General features: G+C 44.0%; 1 protein-coding gene across 12 annotated transcripts in view; it reads left to right on the top strand.

The window, feature by feature from the left end:
- Positions 1-25,973, top strand: part of myo9ab (myosin IXAb) — a 76,585-nt gene that overhangs the window by 10,739 nt on the left and 39,873 nt on the right. For 10 of the 12 annotated variants that reach the window (XM_081712235.1, XM_027000977.3, XM_027000978.3 and 7 more), the window contains exons 2-3: positions 3,398-4,127; positions 10,525-11,446. In XM_081712235.1, the coding sequence (XP_081568361.1) occupies positions 4,099-4,127; positions 10,525-11,446 (951 nt within the window). In that variant the 5' untranslated portion in view covers positions 3,398-4,098. The remainder of the gene's footprint in view (positions 1-3,397; positions 4,128-10,524; positions 11,447-25,973) is intronic. The other 2 variants (XM_081712234.1, XM_027000976.3) reach the window with 2 other exon arrangements.

The following is a 25,973-nucleotide window of genomic DNA, read 5'->3' as shown; positions in this document are numbered from 1 at the left end:
GAGGCTTCAGCATGCCCTAGTCTCCAATCCAGTAAGGATGAGACAGCGAAACTGTTAACATGGGAGTATGATGGATGGCCTGTTTTAAGCTTAGCAGTCTGGTTTCAGATTCCCATGTATACGACCCCCTCAGCTATGTCTCCGAATAGACAGTTTAAGAAGTGAGATAGGATATGTTAATACCTAAACCATACTGTGAAGTCTACCACAGTCTGCATTATTGCCGAAAAATTTCTTTATTATTATTTATTTATTATAAACAAATTGAATAGCACCATTGGGTTGGACACAATGAGAGTAGTGGTGAATTTTTTTAGGGGATGAAAATGGGAGAGATGATAGTCTGTTATTGTGTGTGAAAAATGTCAGTAACCACTGGCTAGTGCTGGCTTGCTCAGACTCCTGAGACACATTTTGGAGTGGGTAGGATTTATCAGCCAGGGACTTCTGGGCCATGCATGGGTGCTTCCTTACATCCTGACAAAGCCAGCCAGAGCCCTAACCACAGCAGCAGAAGCCCCTGAAGCAGGCTGCCACTTTGGCGACCATCTTCAGCAAACACTGATTGTCAGGGGCAGAGGCGTTGTTCTGGGGTTTTGAAACCGGAGGTGAGGTTTCATCTTTGGATTTCTTCAGACACCATCTACTTCCTTTTTCTTTCTGGCCATGGCTTCTTATACGCAGCTTTGATGATAACCCAGAGCTGCTGGCTTGTCTGAGTGCCAGCATGTTACTGTGGGTTTTGGCATGTGCTGTAAGTGGACCACATCTATGGTCTTCATACCATAAACGTACACACAACACAGCTGGAGGTTTTATCTGCTGCGTGTCCACTTCAGTCATTGAAGTCTTTTTTAATGTCTCTAACAAAGCATGTCTTCATGATGGTAAATTTACAACACGCCTGTTTTGTCTTAAGTTCTCTCCCACCTTCTAAAGTTAATATTAAAGAAGCATTCACCTTTTTTACCTCATCACCTGTTGTTTACCAGTTGTTCATAGGGTTTTAAAACCATTTTTAAGAACATTCACCAGCACATAAATGAAATGTGGTACCTGTTTGTTAATTAATTTTGGGAAAAGATTTGTTGTTTAATTTCCTCTTCCTCTGTCTATCCACTTCTGTTATCTAAATGTCAGATGTCAGTGAATTCTTATGTATACGAATATGGCCCCTGACCACTTCTGTGCTGCAAATAATCTGTTTCTGTGTGTCCATGGATGAAAAATTTCCTTGTGGGGCAATAGTTCAAACTACACTGTAAGTTATTTCTTAAATTTGAGAAATAAAATTTTAGAAGATGTCTGTGTTCATGTATAAACACACTTCTACATTGCTTACTCAATTACATCATTCTGTCCAACAGTCTTGAACCATTAAATGGTTTCTCACTTTTATTAAGGGCCAGTTTTCACCTTCATGTTTGAGTTGAAATCAACTGGACAGTTCTGCACTACTGCTTTAAATATTTCATTCTATCTCAGACCTGTTATTAGATTTACTCTGCTTTCATCTCAATAAATGGTGATCAGCAGCCTTTTATGCACAATTTGGGGTTTTTTTTCAAAATAAAGCACACTAATCTCTTCTGTATTCTAATAAAAATGTTTCTAAATTCAGGAAGAGTGTTTTGGGCATTCATATGTGGTGTGGTTCCTCTTTGACAGAGTAACTCCTTTTTAAGAGTAACTACAAAATTAACCATCCACATAATGGATTGACTGCTGCTTCAGAGGCTGGTTTTCCTTACTCTGTGATATAGATTCCTAAGGCTGCCTATGTGACTGTGCATTGAAATAATTTATTTTGAATTGAAAATTATTTAGGTAGTTATCCACAAATATATTCATTGTGACACTTGTGTTTCAGTTACATTAAAGGTCTCCATTCACAGTATAATCTCTACTCTCAAAGCTAGGGTTAGTTACTAGACCAAGTAAAACCCTTCCATATGCAATATGTCATAGATGTTTCTGAGTTGTGTCTGTTATGACAAATATGAAAGCTGTCCACTCAAGAACCCAGAAAAAAAACATTCAGCCTGTAGTTAGTTTGGTGAGCATACTGTCTGTGTATGAGATATAACGTGTGTGAGAATGTAGAAACAGGCTAGCGTTTGAAGGCACGCAGCTTAGGGTATGTGATATCATAACTCAGCTGTCAGTGGAGTGCTATGATACTCTTTCTCCTGCCATATGCTGGTGTTGCTGTTGGCAGACGCAGAGTGGAGACATTGTAGCCCATTGTTCCTGCATCCTCCCCATTGTCTTCATTCTCGGCTCTGTGAAATGACGTGAAATTGAGAGCGGTTCGTCAAAATCGCATCTGTCCAATGGTGGAATGACTAAATAAATAAATAAATAGATAGATAAATAGATAAATAAATAAATAAATAAAAAGAAAATAAAAATACATTTAAAAAAAAGAAGAAGCCACAATAGTTTGTTAGGCTGTACTAATGACTGAATTGCTGAACTGCTTCTCTGCAATGTCTGGCTTAGATGGAAGACCATTTGTTGAATTTCTCAGAAGTCTGAGCTCCATGTAGCTTTTAGGAACATCCCAATGAACATAATAATGATAGTGAATCCAAGAGCAGCACTCTTGGCATTGATGGTAGACTGTGTTTTAATACTGAATTACTGTGCCATCAAGTCCTTGGCACGCTCCCACAGTCAACATACCAACATATTACATTTACAGACTTTCTAAAGCTAAGACATATTCAGTACCCCATTGCTCTTATTTTAAACTTACCTTGATGCGTCCAGCTAGGGGTCAAGCTAGGAACCAGAGACATAATGAGTACCATGGCTTTTTTATAAATTGAATTGCATGCTAAATGAGTCAGCACTTTGGTTTCATGCTCTGTTATTTGGTTTGACCGTGGGCATCATTCATTAGAGTGGAGAAGGCTGTTTGTGTGGCTGTAGTCACAGTCACAGTATGCCCAGGTGCTCTTTAGCTTCAGCTGCTCATGTCAAGCTTAGCCAGATGAAATCAGTTTCCCCATGAGAGTGGCTGACTGCTTTTCCAGTAAGTGCTCTTTGATGATCTCACAATGTCCTGTAATCATTGATCCATCAGTTGCTTGCGGTGTCTCTTTCGGGGCACTGATTTATGAGTATGCGATAGGTTTTTGGTTAAATGATGCTTAAGGTAATGTTCATTTGAGCTCTTTTTTCCCCTGCATGGTGGTGTAAGTAGGCTTTAAAATTGGTGTTTTATTGTTTAACAAGTGAAGAATATATGGATACCACATGTAGTTCTGATTATAATGGTATGTTCTCTTTCTGTCTAAAATCTTTGTCTTGGTATTTTTGTCCCTTGCCACCAATGCTATCCCCATCTGACTCACTCTCTCTCGCTCTCTCTCTTTCTGTGATCACATTTCAGGAAACAACAACCGCCTCTTCCCTCCCCTTTTCCTCTACCCCCTCTCGCTGTCCCAGCTGCCCAAACCACATGCGCAAACCTCCGCTTGCATCTGCACCCAGTGTTTAGAGGACTGTGTTCTAGAGGGACACAATGAGAGACAGAGGAAGGAAAAGAGCTCTTTAGAAGACTTTAGGAGCCACTTTATGTTTCTGCTTGAAGCTTGAATATGAACACTTCACTATTCCAAGGCATTCCCTTTCCTGGGTCTTTACTGAGGTGTTAAACCGAGGCAAGTATATGACAGTGGGCTGCTGTATGATGCTGAGTTTTTTGGAGACATCGTCTTTCAGCCATCGTCATTCAGATCCTGGCAGTCAAGACCAGCGTCCCCCTGCAGAGCTGACCAGGCCTTGGATCCTACTGACTGCTGACAGCCAAGCAGGGGCACTGTGGAATTTGTGTGCCTGCGTCTTTCCCGAGCTCTGGAATGTTTAGCTGCTCAGAGTGCTGTTTCCCAGAACAGACGATAACTGAAGCCGAGAGCTGTCCCTAGCCGGCAGCAGAGGAAGCGTGTAGCCCCGTCCTGTCAGGCCACAGCCGCACACCCTTAGCCTGCTGTTGATAAGGCTGTTGTTCTTTGTTGCAGAAGACCTCTCCCACTAAAGCGCTCCCTTTAACCACTTCTGGAGGGATTTAGTTTGAGGTTGTGGTTCTTGTCCATGCCTGTAGTAACCCTTCAGGTCAAGGGGTAAGTCATTGCATGTTGAACTTTGCCTAACAGCTGATTAAGTGGCATATAATAGTGTGACTCGATCTTGGAAGTTCAGAATGGCTCTGCATCTGAGGTTGAAGCTGGAGCCCCTGTTCTGCTGGGGGACCAGCGCCAGACTGTTCAGACTGCTCAGGCTCGGAACAGCCTAATAAGGTTAAAGCTGAAAAGCTTGGCCATTTGTATTTGGAAAAAAAAAAGCAGACATACATTTTTCTGTGTCAAGAACATCATCTGCTGAAGCCAGTGGCCGAGGGAAGACCCTCTGACACACTCCCAGAGCCGGTGGAATGCTGGAACTAAATGTTTATTGCTGTGAGAGGGGTGCGAACACAGTTCAGAGACCATCTGTTGACTTTGCGGAGTGGAGAGGTTCAGTAGCCCACACTGTGCTATTATTGTTATTATCAGCATATTTCAGATGTGTTAGAAACAGTGAACACTTTAAAGAGGTGCATTACTGATGTGTTACAAACAGTGGTGAATTTCTTTGGTTCGTGGTGCTGAGTATAAGGAAACCCATATTTGTATTTCTCAGCTTATCAATGTGTCTTGTATCATTGGAAATCTAAAGCTCTATAAAGCATCCAGTTATACAAATAATGTTCTGTATATATACAAATAATTCATAATTGCTCAGTTACAAAAGCACTGCAAGTTAAAAATGTTCTACCAACTACCTATTAAGGATATAATGATATAAATGTAGTATTAAAAAAAAGAAAATTCATTCAAAAAGGTCAGTATTTAGCAGGATATCTTTAATACTCCCCCGGTCTGCTGCCAGGGCCTCTCATATCTTTTGGAAGGTTCATATGGGGCAGATCAGGTTTTTGTGCTGTTTATAGCTCAATTACACGTTTGTATTGTAATATCACATTTTGTGCAAAAGGATATCATTCTTCGTAGTCATTTGCATTTTGAGCTTGCAGAATTAAATTAAATTCAAATTGCATGCTAATGAGTCAGCACCTTCGCTTCATGCTCTGTTATTTGGTTTGACCATGGGCATCATTCATCACAGGGAAGAAGGCTGTTTGTGTGGCTGTAGTCACAGTCACAGTATGCCCAGGTGCTCTTTAAAACAGAACGTACAGGGTCAGGCAGCAGTACCTGTATGATGAATGTTTGTATGATAAACTAGGATAGTACTGCCTAGGATAAAATGATGCATCTGTTAATCATATTTTGCCTATACAATTACACATTTTTTAAATTTCTTTTTCATTTTTACATATTTTGTAGTATTGTTTTGTGGAAATAAGTATAAAACACCTAGAATACAACTGATAACTAGGTAGAATAAGCAACGAAAAAGATAAAAGAAGATGATGAGTAATCTAGAAAGACAGTATAAAGACATGTTCTGTTTGCCTACTGAGTATAATTAAACCACACAGGCTACTTTCTGAATGGTGGGTTTAGTTCTAAGATGTTGTTAGTAAATGATCAGATCATGTGAGGGAGCTAGAACATTAAAAAATATAGCTCAATGCAGTAAGCTCTATGTGAAGCTAAGATGCCAATTTCTAGCGTATAGAAATTAATTACAGGTCCAGTCTGCAGTTAGCTTTGGCATATACTGAAATAAATAGCAAAAATACTCCCTGGAGCAGGCTATCTAGTTGGCTTTTCACTAAACCAGTGGACCCTATTTGAGCTGGTAATTTAAACACACAGCTTTCAAACTGTGATCCTCAACTGTGAAACTATACAATACTAATATAACTAACTAATATTTAATTGGATTGCTGAGAGCAACTCACTACAAAAAAGTTTTGCAGTTCATGTTACCATGTCTGTACGTGTTTAGAAGCATCTCGTGGTTTGGCAATAACCAGAACCATGACTTAGGCCATAATGTAAAGGAGGAATGCTGACTAAGCGTGACCACATCTTCCAAATGGCCAAAAGAAAAGCATTTTTGATGTCCAGCGACAAAATTACTCTAAATAAATAGCTATAATAATTTTTTTTCTCCAGTTTTCAGTGGAGGGACAGATGATTCTTATAGGTGGGCAGAGCCCGTCCCTGCCCACCCGCAGACACACCCCTGGTTTGACTAACTAAAAATAAAATGATTTTGTTATGTCTGACCTTCAGAGTGGGCGGGGAAAGCTTGCTAAATGGCATCATTGTTGCCTTGTTGCAGAATCTAAGCAGACACATTTCTGCATGAGTGATACAGTACTGCAGGCGTGACACTATCACTGTGATGCAGTGATACAGTTGTTCTTAATCTTAATGAGGCTCAAGACATTCCTGCTTCTTCTTTCTTTTTGTGTGGAAAGCACATGGATAGTAGCTGTGATGGCTGGTTTTTACAGATAAATGATTTTCCATCTATCACTGGTGCACTTATTCGTAACTATAAATAGGAAAAGCAGATGTCTACATATCAGGATCATTCTCTAATATCAGAAACTCCTCATTCAAACAGATTGTATTGGCCTGAAGTACCTGACTGAGAATGCGTTATGATAATTCAGCTGTTTTCTTATTTGCACTCAGCTAAAGTTTTAATTAACTTTCCGAAGTCTTTGAAATGCGAACATCCTTATAGTTTGTAAGGACATGTGTGAGCCTTTTTATAAATTAGCCTTATTTTTTTGTTGTTGCTGTTGGTGGTTGTCATTGTTGTGCTCTTAGATCACTGCTTATTCAGTTTCCAGCATCATTATGATAAATCATGTGTTTACTGCTTGTGAAGCACATGTCTTTCATCTGCTGACCAATGTGATTGTCATTTGCCATTATTTTCAGAGATTTGCATAGACTGAATGCTGCAGTAAAGCAAGTGAAAATATCCATTTACTCCAATGACTCCCTCCAGTCCACTTAATTAACACCAAATGTTAAAAATGGCCTGTAAAATCCTAGATTAGGTACAGAGAAAGTCTCATCATAAGTCTCACATGGCCTGGAGGAACCATGAGAGAAGTGACTCCAGCTGACATGCCTAGGTTTCCACAGCGTAAAGCCTGATGGTGGAAATGGAGCTATAATCTCTTAATGATTTCTTGTCCCATTTTAGCTTCTAGGTGCAACTCCTATTTTCCCCCTCTGAACATACCCTTAAAAAGTCCATCTATGTTCTCCTGTCAGAGGCTTTGATCTTTTCAGCAGCAGACTCCCCCACACCCACAATGTGCCTGGGGCGCTTTGACACTCTCTTAATTGCGTAACCAAACAAACTAACAAAGCCTCCCAGTCTCCACCCTTCCTGACCACCCTACATGCGGTTGTGGGTTAAAGCTCTTTCACAGTAATCTGAACCTCTGCTTAGCAGCTCTTGTACGTGGTCACCATTGTCTGCTCAGTGGCAATGGCAGGGTTGGGCTTCGTCCGTACATGTGCCACTGACCGGAGAGACACTGATTGTTTCTTTAAAGAGCTTTGTAGGCTACTGCGCCCAGACCAGTTGGCTGGTTCAGGAGCAGGCTGAGATGTTCATTCCTGTCAGGGTCCGAGCTGGCATTCCCCTGCGGCACACTAGCTTGACCTTTGGCCTGACACGAATCATTATCTCTAGCTGCTCGGGAAAGCTCTTATTGTTTTAGTTTTGATCTCTCAATCTAGTGGGACATAGTCATGTGGAGGATGTCCAAGTGCAGTAGAAGCCTGTTCGAAGCCCAGGTGGAGCTCTAAGGCACATTAAAACATGACCTGAGGAACACAAACAGCACAGGCTTGTGTTGGGTGAAAAGGGAGATGACTGTTTGCGGATCAGTGTTCTTAAAACCTCTTGTTGGGTTTTCTTATGCCTAGTTTTCTTTATTGTGCAGCAAACTCCAAGGTTGTTGTTGTTGTTGTTGTTGTAACAGATGTAACCACTGAAGTCTGAATTATCTGTTTGGTTCCTGAATATGTCTACATAATTTGTTGCAGTCTGATAAACCATGCCAGTGCATACAGAGAACTATATAAGATAAAGAACCTGAAGTTGGTAAGTCATGGAGTTTATGTGTGCTTGCTTGAAAACAGCAGCAGATTGATTGATTGATTTATTTATTTATTTATTTTAGATGGTGTGATAATTATACCTAATAGCTTCATTAGAACCAAAGACTCTTCAGTTAAACTCTTTTTGCTTCACATACTAACATGAAATTGCTGCACTAGCTCAAAGCAAACTTGCTATTATAAACATATTGTATACATCAGTGCCATGGTAACAGTCATAACTGTCATAACCTTGAGAAGATATAACAAAAAATCGTGAAGAAACTCTGTTTTTAACTGTGTGCGTGTGCATGTGTGTGTTTGTGTGAATGTGAGAGAGAGAGAGAGAGAGAGACAGATTGGTAACTGTGGAATTTTGCTTTTTAATCGGTTTAGTTGTCTGCAGGCTCAGGGCTTGGACGTTTCCTCCTGCCTGTCAACAGCAATAGTGAACACTTTGCATGCTCTTTCCTGAGTGTATTCCTTTTTTGTACTTTGTGACAGCTTGCCACTCAAACAAAGGGCAGGGTGACACCTCACCCTACTCCCTGTGCTTTCGGAGAGTGGGCCAGACTTCCACTGTCCAGAGTGCACACGTTCCAGCTTGGTTTTGATGCTCCTCTGGTATCCTGCAACTTCTAAAGAGTCATGCCACATATCAGCCTCTCCAGTGGCAAAATGCATGCTTTAATTTAGAGCCAGAAATATGTGAGGACAACTAGTACATCAGAGTTAAGCAAATAACACAGACACAGAGAGGTTCACTGGAATGCTGCAGTCTATGGAATATGCTCACCCAAGGCTATTCATTCACTTCTTTGTTCTATCTTTTTTCTGTCGCTGCATTCTTCCTTAATCAAAGAAGCATGTCAGTTGGCATGAAGTTATTATGAATATTGATAAAACACAGAGCAGAAATTCTAACAACACTGACATGTATGCCACAAGAGTAGCAAAAATATGGCTAATACAAGGTCTATGTTCTCCACTGTCTCTTGTCTCTGCTGTAATACAGTATTTGTAGCACAGGAAGACCCTGGTGCTCCAGACAGACACACAGACAATAGAGAGGCCGAGTGGATTTGTTTTGAATAGCTCTGACTGTGTCTGGCTGCTTCACACCTGGGAGAGCTGGAGCCAGGCCAGTTGACACAAGAGGTATTCGCACAGAAGGATGCAAATATTAACAGAACTGAAGCACTCGCTCAGAAGGATGCAAATAGAAATGTAGAAAACAAACAGAACAAGTAGGAGATCTGAATGGGAGAGAAAATGCAAGGGATTAGTAGACATGAAATGCTTCATTTTGTGCTTTCAGATTTCATAGAAAATGGACTTGTAAGTTGTAATTGTTGTTTTAAACATTGTCATTTGCTAAATGCATGGTATCGCCCTCACTGGAACATAATCGTTTTCACATTGCATCACCAAAACGAAACTGTAAAGTTTCAGCTAGTAGAATCTAAGGTGAGAGTTTAGATTATTGAATCTAGAGGATATCTGGCCCAACATCCTGTGTACAAGGTCAGGTTTCACACTGGAGCAGCAGTTCAGAAAACTTTCCCAACACGTGGACTGTACTTTTAGTGGTGTGAAGTTTAGAGCAGAGAGCCAGCCTCTCTCTGAATGGTCTGCACCCTGTCTCTTACTGTGGCACTAATAACGGCTTCTGTCTGGAAAAACTAGACTCTGCTGTAAGTTAACTGTTGTAAAGATGGATTTCATTTTGATCTGCAGCAAAGTCATTGGGTTGTTGTAAACCTTCCAGATGATCTCAAGATCACATACAGCAGGCATGTTTGTTTTTTTTTCTCTCAGGTTCCTGTCTGTTAAGGGCTCAGATTACAGTGTAATTTGATATAATTATAGCACATTGTATAATAGTTGTATTGGTATGAATATAGCTGTTGTAAGGGAAAGCCTAACCCTCTGTTGAACAGGATGTAGTGGTCTTCAGTTTATGAATGGTGATCTCCAGGCTCAACACTAACAGGAAGTATCTGAATGAAAGAATTGTCATTAAGAGAGCCATTTCTCTGTAGGAGATGGCAGCTGTTGATCTCGGTAGCGGGATGTGTAGGCCCAGAGTGGCTTCGAAAACGCAGCCCACAGCCCACAGTGCATCTGGCTGTGTGCTCTGCTGCCGTTCCAGCTCTCTCTTCAGCTTGTTCCCCACTCTGCATCCATTCTAATTAGCCTTTCATTATGCTTAATCCCAAACTGTTTGTTTTGAATGGCAGACAGGGCGGTTTGCGAAGTCATGGAGTGGATGGGCTGAGGGCACAGCGGTCTGGGCAGGTCTTCTTACTTCATGTGCATTTACGGCAATTTTGCAAAAGCTTTTATTTTACGGCGAAAGCTTTTATATCAAAAGCTTTTATATTAATGCTCTCTTAATGTCCCTGTGTCTCTCCCTCCCTGTCACTCTCTGCAGCTGGAATGTCTTGACTCCACCCCCTGATCCGCGTGTCGGAGGTGCGGCCGGCACCGATGGGAGCTGCTGCTCCATCATGAGTTGCCATGACGCTGGTGGGCGTCGGCGCTTCGAGGACTCGGAGTTCACCTTGCGTGTGTACCCCGGCGCCCTATCCGAGGGCACCATTTACTGCCCGGTGTCGGCACGCAAGGTTACCTCGGCTGCCGAGGTCATCGAGCAGGTGATCGAGCGCCTGCGGCTGGACCGCGCGCGCCTTTATGTGCTGGCCGAGGTGAAGGAGTTCGGCGGAGAGGAATGGATTCTGAACCCGGGAGACTGCCCCGTGCAGCGCATGCTCCTGTGGCCCCGCATGGCGCTGGAGAACCGGCTCGCTGGTGATGACTACCGCTTCCTGCTGCGCGAGAAGAACGTGGATGGCTCCATTCACTATGGCAGTCTGCAGATGTGGCTGCGCGTGACCGAGGAGCGGCGGCGCCTAGTGGAGCGGGGCCTTCTCCCACAGCCACCGGCCGGCCACCCCCCTGCCGACCTCTGTGCCCTGGCAGAGCTCAGCGAGCGGACCCTGCTGGAGAACCTGCGTGGGCGCTTCCGGCAGGAGAAGATCTACACATACGCCGGCGGCATTCTCATTGTCGTCAACCCCTTCAAGTTCCTGCCCATCTACAACCCCAAGTACGTCAAGATGTATGACAACCACCAGCTGGGGAAGCTGGAGCCGCATATCTACGCCGTGGCCGATGTGGCCTATCACGCCATGCTGCAGCGCCGCCAGAATCAGTGCATCGTCATCTCCGGCGAGAGCGGATCGGGCAAGACCCAGAGCACCAACTTCCTCATCCACCACCTTACAGCGCTCAGCCAGAAGGGCTTTGCCAGCGGCGTGGAGCAGATCATTGTGGGCGCTGGACCAGTGCTGGAGGTAAGAGTATGTGGATGACGAGACACTTGCACAGGTGCTTGGCTAGGCGGACCAACCTACGAGAGGAATGATATAGAATACCACAGTAGCAGTAGTAAATAATCAAGATTAAATTAATGTACTGTGATTGTGACCCAAGGAAGTACTGTAATTGTGAACCAAGGGTTAATCATGGTGTACATGGTGTATTGTCTTTGGTAACAGTCTCAGTAACAGGATGTACTGTCTGTACTGTGACTTTAATTGGTCATCATGCCAAGTGCAGCAAGGGCAATTTTTGGAAATTTGCCTGAAATGTACCGATCAGTGAAAAACTTTGCTTTCATTCCTCCTCATAACTATTTTGTCTTGTTGTCTGCTTTACAGAGTGGCTAGTTCAGCTCTTTTAGTGATGATAAGAGATTTATCAGAATTGCTATGATTGTGGTGCTTTGTCATGCTGTCAAATGACACTTAGTCAGGAATTGTCCATATAAGTCCATATGCGAAAGCCCAGCACTCAGACGCAGCTGTGTCAGTGGGAACTAATGAAGGCCTTTGGGCCAACGGAAACACCCTGCTCTGAGACTGCAGACGGATTCAACCCCATGTTTTTTTGGGGGGGGAGGAAGAAAGGAAAAAAAAAGAAACAAACAGCCAGATTCACAACATGCTGAATTCCCAGCATAGTTCAGCCAGGATCCGTGACAGCCAGTCCCCATTTCAGCGCAACGGGATTGGCTGTTAGCACAGGCTCCATGTTTGTCTCATTGGTCGGGAATCTCTGTTGCTAGTGTGAAATATTCTCAATTGTGTGTATCAGTGAGACAGTGGCACAGGGCTTGTTCACTGTCACTGGTGTGTGTGCGCGTGTGTGCGTGCGTGCGTGTATGTGCGTGTGCGTGTGTGCGTGCGTGCGTGTGTGTGTGTGTGTGTGTCTGTGACCCTGCATTACTTATAAATATAGCCAGAGATGCTATTACTGATGAGGGTACATGGAAGAACCCAGTGCCACTAATACATATTCATGGAAAAAATATTGAGCCCCTACAATGTTCCAGGCAGCCTGTTGTGTGCTAATTGAATAAGAAGTAAAATCACTGACTCTAGCTGCAGCTTTAATAATAAAGTATCTATAAAGCACTCAAGAACTTCGTTTTGTAATGTCACTCTGTAAACTTTGAAGCTTTGAACATGTGCATGTGTACGTGGATAATAGCAGATGGTTTCACACATACCAGACAGACATAGTAATTAGAGCCTGAGGTTTGCCGCTAGCTAGAGGTATTTGGAGGCCTGGCCAGTCACTGGGGACACATAAGAGTAGAACAGAGTCGAGTGGCTGTTCTCAGAGAAGCGGGGACCCATCCAGTTGAATAAAACAGAGCTGGGTGGCTGTTCTGAGAGAAGCGGGGACACATCCAGAACGAGTGAAATGGGGTTCTCTGTTCTGAGAGAAGCGGGGTTATGATGCAGGGCAGCATGGAGAAGTTGCACAGGACGTCCTCACAGCTTTGGAGTCCCAGAGCCATCTATCAGCTGAAGTAGGGGTGTGTGAGTTTGCCTGTAGTACATGGGTGTGTAGGTGCAATGTGTGTGTGCATTAGGGTTGTTACAGTGTCACGGTTTCATAATTAGTCGCAGTGTATGATTGGACGGTTCCTTCACTGTCGACTTTTTCAAAACACCAATTAAAATATATTTGTGTCTGTTTCCGAGTACTTGTTCATTTCTTTATTGAGCTTTACGTACACTGGTGGTTCCCATCCCTCTCATGTCCAAGGACCTCCCAAAGTACAGAGTCGAGTTTGTCCCGTGTCCACTGGATTCCCCCTGACTCACATTACAGTCCCTGTTTCTCTGCACAAGGACACAGAGTGCATGGAGAATGTTTTGGTCGAGTAGTCCCCTATGTAAACATGTTACACTGCTGCTTTGTCTAGGATGTTTTCAGCTTTAGCATGCATGCTGCCTGTCTAAAGCACGGAAGAACATGGCCATAACTGAACTAAACAGTCTATTTTTGGCTCAGAATTAACAAAGTTAGCTGCACAGAGCTGTTCTTTTATCTTTTTTTCTTTTTTCCAGTATTTATCATATCTTATAAAGATGTGATAAATACTGACAGTGTAAATAAATTTTTGATGAAATTCTTTGAAAAATACATTATAAAATGTATGATTAAGTATGTTTTATACATAAAACACATACATAAAACGTACATAAAAAATGTATGTTTTTTAATATGATTTGACCACCCAAAATTCTTCAAGCTCCCAGTTTGAAAGCCAGCCACTGCCTAACCTCTGACCCACACATATCTCAGAGGAGTACTAAATAATTAAAAGCTGCCATTAGCCCAAGTCAAATGACAGCAATAAGGAGCTTGGTGACCTGCTCCTCTCATGGCCTGACTTGAACTGTTGCCCATCAGCTTTTTGGTCTTTTGGTTTTGTTTCACACATATGAGGATCTACAAAGTTATTGTTATAAAAGGCATGTTTTCAACTTGCCAATTAATACCACGATACAATAAAACTGTACTTTACACTAGGTCAGAATACAGTAAAATAAAATGTGTGTGTGTGTGTGTGTGTGTGTGTGTGTGTGTGTGTGTGTGAGAGAGAGAGAGTGGTGGTGGGGGGGGGGCTAGAATAGAGAATCATAACAAATGATATTTCTGTCTGCAAACCAAACAGTGCTCTCTGAACACAAACAGAGCACTCCTTGATTCCAACTGTGTGGCACACAAATCGTTTTAAACTGACTGAGGGATTCAAGAAGTGCAGTACCAGAGTGAAGCTGGAAGAGCCACCAGCAATTCTGTTTTTATTGGGTTGACTAATAGTGTTGTCTTACAACCTAGTACTATTTATGTACCAAATCTTAGCCTCTTTCAGTGTTGCCTTCCTTGCAGAAATGCACAGGCATGCACACGGATGCACGCACGCACGCACACTTACACACAGGGACACACACACTTCGTTTCTCAGTGGAGCACTTTTCACAGTGTGGCCTGTGTTTGTTTCATCAGCCTCACACCCTTTCCTTCCCTCTCTCCAACACACTCTCTCCCCATGCACTTCACTTCAGACTACCATACCATTTGCATTCATACTGATCAGTGGAGTCCAGCTCACATTATTAATCACAGAAAGGTAAAAGGACAAATGCCCCTCATTCATTCATATGCTGAGTCTGCTGTTTATTACCATTCATTCATATGCTGAGTTGTCTCTTTATCACATCTGCCTGTGTAATAGTATGTTACGCCCTCTTTGGCCTTCGATGCATCATCACTTCACCTAGTCCTGGATTTGAAAGGCGTAGCAGTGACCCTGTGATGGAGACCGTCACTCAGGAAGGTTAAGTGTGTGCTCTGCTTTGCCAGAGAGCTTGCTCTTCAGTCTGTTGCTCAGGTCATGCATTTTCCCCCTGCAGGACCTGGGTTTGAGAGCTGGTTGTGCTTGTTGCCCTCAGCCTTCACCTCAGGCTAGTGTGCAGATGACTGCAGAAGGCCACCCCTTTTCCCCATCATCCCTGAGTTTCCTGATAAGAATGCTTTCTTAATCTTCTTGTCCTCCTGGTACCTGATGACACCTTCAGATGTTGTACCTCTTCTTAAACAAAGTCCATTTTGCATTTTGGGAAAAGCAGCATTTGTGGTAAAGACCTGGAAATTGTTCAAAAAAACAGCCAAGTGGAAGATGTCAAAACCAGTATGCCTTTTGCCATCAAGTCATCTTCGTGACATGTCATCTTCTGGTTACTGAGGTCATGCCAAAACTGGATTGACTTATTGCTATAAGCACTGCTCTGCCTGATTTATATTACACACTGCAGTCATATGTTGCAGAACTTGTTAGAATGTGGAATTTGTATGAATATGAGAGAAAAGAGTAGTTGGAATATATAAATAAACCTAATAAACAGGTTACTCAGTTCTCTCTCACTTATTTTATCTCCTTTTCTCTTACCCCCTCACCCCGCCCATCCCCAACCACGGCTCTCACAGTCCCTTTCTCTCACTCTGTCACTGGCTCTCACTGGCTCTCTCTCTCACTCTTTCACTGGCTCTCACAGTCCCTTTCTCCCACTCTGTCACTGGCTCTCTCTCTCACTCTTTCACTGGCTCTCACAGTCCCTTTCTCCCACTCTGTCACTGGCTCTCACTGGCTCTCTCTCTCACTCTTTCACTGGCTCTCACAGTCCCTTTCTCTCACTTATTCACTGGCTCTCACAGTCCCTTTCTCTCTCATTCTGTCACTGGCTCTCAATGTCACGCGCTCTCTCTCTCACTGTCACTGCCTCTCACTGTCCTTCTCTCTCACTGTCACTGCCTCTCACTGGCTCTCTCTCTCAATGGCACTCTGTCACTGCCTGTCACTGGCTCTCTCTCACTGTCACTGGCTCTCTCTCACTGTCACTGGCTCTCTCTCACTGTCACTAGCTCTCTCAGTTTCACTCTCACTGGCTCTCACAGTCCCTCTCTCTCACTCTGTCACTGGCTCTCACTCTTTTGTTCATATTCACTCTCTCTCAGTAAGCTGTTTGCTCCTTCATATATAAGTTGTTTTGGAAATGCATGTGTACACACACACACACACACACACACACACACATACACACACACTTACTTCTTCTGCTAACATCAACATTACATCATCTGTGGTGTGCCATCTAACTGGCAATTTAGGCTGATTTAATTCCAGTAACCATTAGTTTCTATAAACGTCCTCTAATACCCGCCTTTGTGGCAGTAATAACTCTAATATGTAACATGATCTTAGCTTAGCTACTTGACTGGTCAGCTATATTTCTGTGTGGGAGCTATTAGGGAGCTGAAGTGAATGCTCCTTCACCTGCCTTTAAAGAATTGGAGAAGCTGCTTTTTTTTGCCAGATGACTAATTTTAAGATAAGCTTTAAGCTTCTCCTTACCAAGAGTTTTGGTTGGTTGACAGCCAGACATGTATTCATATATTCTTGTCACAAAATTGCCAGGAAATGCCCTCAGTGTTTTATTGACATCTAGCTCTTTTGCCTCCATAAGATGTCATATCACATCATATTTTGCTGTGTAGAGGGATGTGTGCATTAGCCGAGGCTGACGGTGAGATTCTGGAGCCGGACTCTGGCGTACCTTCACGTCTCTCTGCCTGGTGAACGAGAGCAAGTATGCCTCAGCCTGACTGCGGCAGGGGGCTCCAGTGCTCCGTGCTCAGTTACCTCAGGCTCTTACCTCTGGCCACAAGCAAAAGAGTGAGCAGAGGCTTTAAGAAGCTCACTGTGTGGGACATATGCTAGACTCCAACAAAGCCAGACTTTTACAGAGGTGCTGGCCTCACTGCTATAGCTTTAAGGTTGTGTCATAGGCCAGTTACAGTTGCTTGAGCCCCTCACATCTCTCATCAATCTCATGGTGAGAGATTCTTTGACAGCATTGGCACAATGAATCAATATGTTTTGTTTGTTTTATCTGTCCATAAATCTATTTCAGAAATATTGTTATAGCTGTCTTAATCCTCGTATAGTAATAGTGCATTGAATTGCTTGATCCTTGTCCTAATGAAAACCCTGGATGTTACTTAGTATGAAATATCACCATACTATACACTTTATACCTATAGAGCATTGTATACAGATTACCCAGCATTCCACAGGCACTTGCATAGTACCATGGTATTTGTAGTCAGTAGGCTTGCAGTACAGTGGCTCTAGCAAACAAGGCAGAGGCTTGGCATCACTCCATCTCTTATTCTGCTGCGTCCTCACTTTTGTGGTTTATTTCCACATCAAGATAAGCAGCAGACACAAGGATGTGGGGGAGTGCAGCCTGTAACCACTGGCCGCATGCAGCCCCCAGCCCCAGCAGATGGCCACTCTGGTCCCTGAGCCCTCTGTGACAGAGCAGTCTGTAGGCGTTCAGATGGATGGCTTTAGGTGTGTAGGTGTTAGGAGGTATATGTTATGTGGATATGGGGGGTATATGAAGTGATAGGATTTGTCAAACTGCTGTGTGGAGGAGAGGAATGCCTGCGTGCGTGCGTGTGTGTGTGTGCGTGTGCGCTTGCGTGTGTGTGTGTGTGCATGCGTGCATTTGTCCAGGACCTCAGGCAGTGTCCCAATTCTATGACCATCCAGGAAACCAATAAAGGCATGAGGGTGTATGCAGAACGCTCTCACGATTCCAAATCATGGAGGCTCAGGTGCGTCACTAAAGGTTTAGGCCAAATGGAATGTAATTATTGTGTGGGGATGAATCTTCTCAGCCAATCATATTGCTCATCTCATAGCTGTTAAACAGCTGCCCTGAGAAAAATAGAGAACCATGGGAACAGCTCACCTCAAAAGCACCACCAAAAAGGCCTCAGGGCAGAGAAGACTGAGGAGGTTCTATGTGTTAATGTATTTCATGACTGAATAACAGCCAAACAAGTTGGAAAGACCATTTGTAGTTAAAATGTGTGTGTGAGTCAGCAAAAGTCAATGGAAAGAGCATATCTGAACTGGAGGGTTTTCATAAAGCTCTAAAAATCCCATAGATCGTCAGGTTTGACTACTGTGTTTCCACTACCCTGATCACCTTCTACTGTACATTACGAAAGGCTAGAGCTAGTCATGAGTCATTACATATAACCCTCCCCTTAATTAGGTTCCAGAGCTATATCATAACCGATGTCAATCATATAACTGTTAGCATCATATCCATTTACTGCCATGCATTATTGTGCTGTGCACTTCCCAGCACAGTATTGAATTATTGTATTGAAGATTTGTGCTCATTTTAGATGTTGTGCTGGGCCGAGGCCGTGAACCAGGGTTAGGCCATGTACAGGAAATGAGTCCTCACCTCATGCTCAGTTACGTGAATAACCCATTTTGTTGTGCCAACCTTCACCCCTTTGCGCAGTGCACATGTTTCAAGGTCACGAAGATGCCAGTATGTTGAAGCACAGTGTGCGACAGACACAGCCCTCAGTATGAAGAGAGAAACCAAGGGCCCGTTTACGTCAAGGGGTTATGAATTATGTGGCTTTACACAAACCTCTGTGTGTGTGTGGGTGTGTGTGTGGGTGTGTGTGTGTGTGTGTGCGCGCACGTACGCGCTTCTCTCCATAACAGCTTGTCAGTATAACAAATTGTCAATGCTCCTTAGCATCAGCTCCCCTCCTGGTGCTCTAATAACCTATAGGAGCTCCCCGTTCCTTTCCTGTATAGGTAGTCAAATCCCATAAGTCATCTGAAAGCTCTCTACTGTGCAGGAAAAGGCTGAGCCTGTAAGATATGTCACTGTTGGTTGAGATCAAAACTCCACTGAGAGTTTACTGGAGGTTGAACTGTATTATGAATATTATTAATATATTGTGTTCCCATTTCTGCACCACTTGACTTTGTCTCCAGTTCTGCACTTTGTTTCATTTTTTATTTTTTGGTTTGTTTGCTAATGCGATACTTATAAAGCGTTTGCCACCTCTTTCCTTGGGACTGTAATCTGCTGATGTCTCTGGCCATCAGGCTGGTTAATCTATGTTTACCCACATTGTTCTCCCTCAGCTATGACATCTGCTCTGTGTTACTCTCTCTAAGGAAATGAACGACATAGTAGACATCTGGCCAGTGTTCACATCTGGCCAATATTCACAACTGTCCAGTGATGACATCTGGCCATTTTGTTCTCATCTGTTCCTAGTGTTCTCAAGAAAAAGGCACTGAGCTTTGTCTCTTTGGCATCTAAACCTGAACATCATTTTTCTTTTTCTTACTTCTCATCCATCCATTAGCTTTGCTGTATGTCTGCGAAGGTCAGTCATGCGATCTCAGGAGAGCATGTCATTGTCGTTTTAGCTCCACTGAGCCCTTGGCAACTCTGCATGATTCCCTTAAGAAAAATGTTGCATTTTGTGTGTAAGGCAGTAAGAGACACAACCGTTAATTTGGTGTGTCAATAAGGGCCCCCCTCCTCTTGAAGAAAGCAAGGTCAGTCTTCTCCAGTAAACCAATGTGCTGAATTTACTTTGAAACCGATGTAGCCACTCTGACATGTAGCACACACACACCGCAGTGGGTTGCAGCGTCACCCCAGAGACCGCCTCAGGCTCAGCTCTGACTGCCCCAGAGACGCAGTGAAAACAAGTGGAGAGATATCATCACTTTCATCTTTAGTCTGTAATGGAACCAAACTATAATTACTGTTGCCTAATAACTCAACTGATCTAGTTTACATAAGCTGAGTCTGTTGTCAACACCTGAGCCCCCTAGGCCCTGGGATCTTTTCCACAGTTGCCAGTCATTCCCTATCCAGTCATGCCAGTCATTCCCCATCTCTGTAAGGTTTTGCCTTGTGACAGTCACAGACACATATTATACAAACAGTCTACAGTGTTAGTCAGCGTTAGAGTCTCTACCACATTGTACTCTTGTAGCCATTTCTCTGGTCAGTACATTAGGGCGCTTTACAGCATTCTGCAGGTCTATGTGTTGCTGGGTAGAAGCATCATGTTTGGAGGACTTAGTATCATGTCAAAATGGCTCATAGTTTTACTTTGTAGAGTCATCATGGTCCTTCAAAGCTTCCATAAATATTCAAAGATGATCCTTGGTGCCAAAATCACAAATGACAGCAATAGTTCCTGATGATGGTGGTGTTTCTTGGGAAGGAACTGATTACGCTTATGATCTTTCGCCCTTATTTCTGGTTGCCTGTCACTGTACAGGTAACAGTCAGTGAGATTCACTCTATTTTAACATTGCTAATGATGCTTTGTTAGGTAGTAGCAGGCTAGCTCTCGGCCCATGTCGTGTATTCGGGTGTGTGACTGCTTCTGTCTGAAACAGAGATGCTGCCATTCTGAACACTTACTACATCACAGTTCGACTGCTGCCATCCATGTGGTCCCCAGGGGTCCCTGTCAAAGTTTGTTAATGATCGTGCTGTTGAACAGGACCGTGACTAACTCTCCTAGCTTGAGGGGGTAGGCAAACGGAAAAAGCCCTGAGTGAATTGAAATCGCATTTAGAGGTGACAGATCAATGTTTCACACATTAGGAGCAAACACACACCACACACGCACACATGCGCGCACACACACATACACGCACATATCCACATCAAAATGTACCTCCATTTCTTGCAAAATTTCCTTATACACACTCCTTTGCTTGTTTTGGGCTCTCTGTCCCACATGCGCTGATGAACAGCCAGAATGCAAGATTCCTGTTTGCTTGCTTACTGCACTCCAGGTGAAGCAGATCCGTCTACGGTAGCGCAGAGGCGAGACCCAGCCCGTCTCCTCCCGGGGTTGGTCCTGCAGACAGAGGCAGAAGGTTGACGTTACCTTAGTCATGCTCTTTAATCCAGCTCATTTGAACTGTAGAGGCTATGGTGAAAGCCTCAGTAATTCCTTTGATGGTTTATAGCCCTGAGCCATCATCCTCTGCAGTAATGATGATACATATAACATGGTAATGTAGCGTGACATACAGGGGGCGTTGGGTTGGGAGGTGCTTTGGCCTCGCCTGTAATGTAAGACGGGGTCTCTCGCTGTCGTTAACACTACCACCATCGTACACTGCTCATCAAAGCGGTTTGCTGGGTTGGATTTTTGGTGCGCATTTCTCTTTTGTTTGTCATCTCTCTCTGTCTTCCCTTGTGTCTCGTATGGAGCTTCGCTGTTCGGATGTGTGTGTAAGAATGCAGGCATGCTTTCTTCTTTTTTGTTCTTTTGATTCTGTTTCCCTCTCTCGCGCTCTGTATGTCTCCTTCTGTCTTTCCCTCGCTCTCTCTCTCTTACCCTGTCTCTGTGTTTGTCTCCTTCTCTTTGTCTCTCTCTCACCCTCTGTCTTTCATCTCACTCCGAGCCATGAGCAGTGCCACAAGGGGCTTGGGGAGAAAAGGATCCACTTTCAGCACTGAGAGAGAGGAAATTAGATCAGAATTTTAAATGTGCTCGTAAATTGCACTGATAGTGTGTCATCTTCAACTTCAAAGCCTTGACCGCTTCTGCAGTGGGCCACACACGAGCACACCCAAATTCGCACACACAAAGACGCTTGTGCTCACACACACACACACACGTTCACAGACTAAAAGGTGCCATCTGAGGCTGTAATGGTGGTTAATGACACAAGAGACCAAATCAGCTCTGTGTCCAGAGGAGTGAGCCAGCCTGTGCCCAGCATGACAAGCTGCTGGTCACGTGCAGAGGTGGACTGTCCCGTCTAAGGGGTCGTCTCCTTCCCTCAGCAAAAAATGATTCCTGGCTGATGTCTGGCTCGTTTTTTCCTTCCCTTAGTGCATGTGTTCCTGTTCCAGAGGGGTTAGGGTGAGGAGCAGAAGCCAGAGTCTTGGCTGAAACAAGCCCTTCGGAATTTGCTGGTTTAAAACGAGCTTGGCTTCTTTCCCCTTTTTCCTTCTGTCTGTTATTGTGTAATGGCTTTCTGTATAAACCCATTCCTAGATTCTGGAATCTTTTGTATGCTTTTAACACATTACTTAAGGCATGTTGCACAAATATTGATCTCTCCTTACTGACCTCAGCTAAATGCTGATTACAGATTCGTAATGGTCATGTGAACTGTGCACTCAGGGTTAGTTCTAAGCTGGTGCTCTGGAACTGGACAGCCCTGTGGGACTTGCAGGGATTCTACTTGAGGCAGGAATGAGTCACTTTGGTCATAAGCGTTCAGGATCGTCGGCTGGCCAGCGAGTGACATACGCTGGCCAGCAAGTGACATACGCACTCCAGTGCAGATCTGTGTGATTTACGGCAAGAGAGTGTCCAGAGAGCTTTCCCAGCAGCAGCTCTTTTCTGCAGAAAGCCCAGACCTCTGCAGAAAGCCCAGACCTCTGCAGAAAGCCCAGACCTCTGCAGAAAGCCCAGACCTCTGCAGAAAGCCCAGGCATCAGTTTCAGCTGTGTGCATGTTGGCAATTGTGCTTGTGCGGATGAGTCTAGAAAAGGTGAAAAGGTAAAAAGTAAAAAGAATCTGTTGGACATGTGTGTGTGTATGTGTGTGTGTGTGTGTGGGAGGTGGGGGGGGGTTGAATATAAACACTCAGACATGTTCTGGCTGCTGTACCCTCAACCAATATGTGGGATTTATCCTGGTGATGAGTACCGTCACATTGTTTGGCAATGTATTGCAGCCCTAGCTGTTGTAATTAGATTCTCATTTGCTCTTTTGCCTGGTGTGAATCAGCCTCACATGCTTCCAGCAGAGTCTGTACACAAACACACACACACACACACACACACACCTAAGCTTTAACTGCCTCACTTGCATATCACCTAGCAATCTGTTAGCAGTTCATAAATTCTTTAGTTGATCAGTTTGCTCCAGATCTTTGCATATGCGTGTGATGTGTGGGTCAAATTTAAAGCGCTTTTTGTCTCCAGTGTTAACACTTGCATGCCATGATAAGCAACTCAGTGTAGGTGGCTTTTAATGGTAAATAGCTCAAACCCCTGTAAAACCGCACAGTAAGTTGATAAGAAAATGCATACTGCAGTTGTATGTGTGTGTCATCAGAGAAAGGCAGCTCTCCAGATGAAACATTAATCAAGTACCTCAGCTCACAGTACATGAGGTAGCTGAGCAATGAGGTTGTGCCAGATCTTCTAAATATCATTAAAGGGGATTTTCATAAACATCTTACTTGTAGCATCTTTGCACAAAACGTCTTAGTTTAGAGAAGAAGCAGTCTCATATAAGTGCTCCATTAACGCCAACATTTGTGGAAAGATGAAGATACACTTATCTTAACTACTTGGCACTGTGTAACAAGTGAGACAGAGGAGAGAGAGAGAACGTGTGTGTATGTGTGCTATGTTTTACTGTGTGTGTGTGTGTGTGTGTGTGTGTGTGTGTGTGTGTGTGTTGGCCAGGTGCCACAAGTCTGAGAGCTTCTTGGGTTTCAAAATGAAAGCTGCAATCTCAGCTCTTCTGTAGCAGCCTACCCCTCCCACATGTTAGCCTAGTGCTAATGCTAGCTGCTTGTGGTCCCTCAGCCCCCATGCCACAGTCAAAACTTTCAGTACTCTGCTTTTCATTAGGTGAAAGTCTGGATATTGTGTAACCTTTTCTCTGCCTGTGTGTGTGTGTGTGTCTGGTGGGGTGGGAGTGGATGGGGTGGGGGTGGGTCTGTGTGGGTATGAGTGTGTGGGTATGTGTTTGTGACTGTTTGTGGATGTGTTTGTGTGCATGTATGCTTAGTGGGTTGTACAAATCTGTTTTATTTCAGGCTCTGTTGACATGAGACATTGAAATGGTGCCAAAATCCAAACATTTTACCATGAAGCCTTCCCTTACCCAATGTTATCCGTGTGTGTGTGTGTGTGGGTGGGTATGTGTGTGTGTGGGTGGGTATGTGTGTGGGTGGATATGTGTGTGGGTGGGTGTGTGTGTGGGTGGGTATGTGTGTGTGTGGGTGTGTGTGTGTGTGGGTGGGTGTGTGGGTGTGTGTGTGTGTGGGTGGGTATGTGTGTGAGTGGGTGTGTGTGGGTGTGTGTGTGTGCGTGTGTGTGTGTGTGGGTGGGTGTGTGGGTGTGTGGGTGGGTGTGTGTGTGTGTGGGTGTGTGGGTATGTGTGTGGGTGGGTGTGTGTGTGGGTGTGTGTGTGTGTGGGGGGGGGAGTGTGGGAGGGTAGCTATGGCTGCTGGTGATGCACATTAGAGTTACATTAGAGTTACATTAGAGTTACATTAGAGTTGTGCTGGCATTCTGTGATCTGCCATGTTCCTGCAGCTCTCTGCTGGTCTTTGTTGTTATGGATTGTGCTGCCCAACAGTACAGTGTAGCTATTTAAATTCCAGTGCTTCTGTAAGTTCTCCTCTCTCTCGTTCTCTAACTTTCCCGTTCTGTCTGTTTCGCTCTTTTTTTTTCCAGCACTACCTTATTGGCATGAATGTTTTACAAAAAAATGGGAGAACAAGGATAAGAAATTATAACTATTCATGGAAAAAGGGAAAATTCATTATTTGATTTAAATTTCACTGTTGTAGAAAAATTCCTAATCATCCCAGTGACATCCCAGTTACTGTTTTTTTCACTGTAATTTGATCTCATTACGTTCCAGTGTTTCTGGTTAGGTCCTGGTATTTGTTTATTTTTATCAAGACACCTTCACTAAACCTCCCCTTATCATGCTTTCTTCTCCCCACCTATCTCATGTCGAGGCTGCTAAACCATTTTCAAGCTTGTACCACAACCCTCCTGTTTATCATCATTGGCTTCAGTACCTTCCACAGCTATTCACACTCATCACTTAGCCACTCCCAGAAGCCACTCCATCCTCACTGCAGCTTACTGCCCACGGGTTCCCACTCTAACACCCAGGAGCTGGACAACATGCTGAACACGTTTATAACACACAGGACGAGCTGACGTTCTTCAAGTGTACTACAGGCAAGACAACCTCAGCTTCCTCACGTGTACTACAGGCAGGAGGAACCGAGCTTCCTCACATGCGCGCTGATCACCGGCTCTCCATGTTTCCTGCTGCCTGTAGAGATGTTGCTGCACAGGTGCCTTAGCTCCAGTGGACGTTTGGCACAAAACCTGCAACTTCCTGAATGTTCCTCTGCCGTTCCCTCGTCCTAGATGCAAGCTGACTAAGTGCAGCAGACGGATCCTGGCAATTCGCACAAACCTGGTGGGATGCTAATGGAACAGCTAGAGACTGCGGGAGGGGAGAAGGCAGAGGACAGATTTGTGGAGGTGTTAGAGATTCCAAGCAGTTCAGCATCAGGCGGCCAACTGTCTGAGCCCTGTTTTTCCGCCTGAGCCTTTTTTTTTTTTGGTAAGGGGTAAATAGTTTGTACTAACGGGAAATTGGATTACCATTCCAGTATCCCAATGTGATCTGCATGCTTTTCACTTACTCTACCTACCCTTTTATGAATGTGTATTTGTAATTGTTAGAAGTGAAGTCTGACTATGGCTGCACCACTAATGCAACAGGTAAGTAGCTGGCCTGTTAGGTAGATGTTCAGTGGGTCTGTTAGGTAACCACCCAGCTGGCCTATTTTGTAGCCACCCAGTTGGCCTGTTAGGTAGCAGTTCAGTCGGCCTATTAGGTAGATGCTCAGTTGGCCTGTTAAGCAGCTGTGGTTGTGCGTGGTCTATTCTAGTGAATGCAGGCAAGGCTACTGAAGCTGACTGAGCATCTGTTCCTTCCTCAAGTCTTCCCTCCAGAGTACACATGGCCTTATGGAAGGTTGCACCATGAAACAATAGACAAACATATCTGAAATGATAGGATACTCGTGGGTGATTAAATACCACTGAAATTGGTATTAAGTGTCTTTAGATTTGTATTTTGGTTATAAAGAATGGTAAATGATTTTCCAAATAACTTAATAAGAGCAAGAGTTAACTGTCATTCAAGATCAAAAATACACACCCTAAACATGAGCGCACAGACACAGACACACACACACATACACACACACACACACACACACACACACACACACACATGCGCATGCACACACACACTCAATTCTCCCAGTTTACAGAAGAGATAAAAGTGAAACTCCCACATGGCAGA

This window comes from Electrophorus electricus, chromosome 4 (genome assembly GCF_041902795.1).
Source record: "Electrophorus electricus isolate QZ-2024a chromosome 4, ASM4190279v1, whole genome shotgun sequence".
Taxonomy (NCBI): Eukaryota; Metazoa; Chordata; class Actinopteri; order Gymnotiformes; family Gymnotidae; genus Electrophorus; species Electrophorus electricus.
The sequence above is the reverse complement of the archived record's forward strand: the minus strand, read 5'-3'. Positions and strand labels throughout refer to the sequence as shown.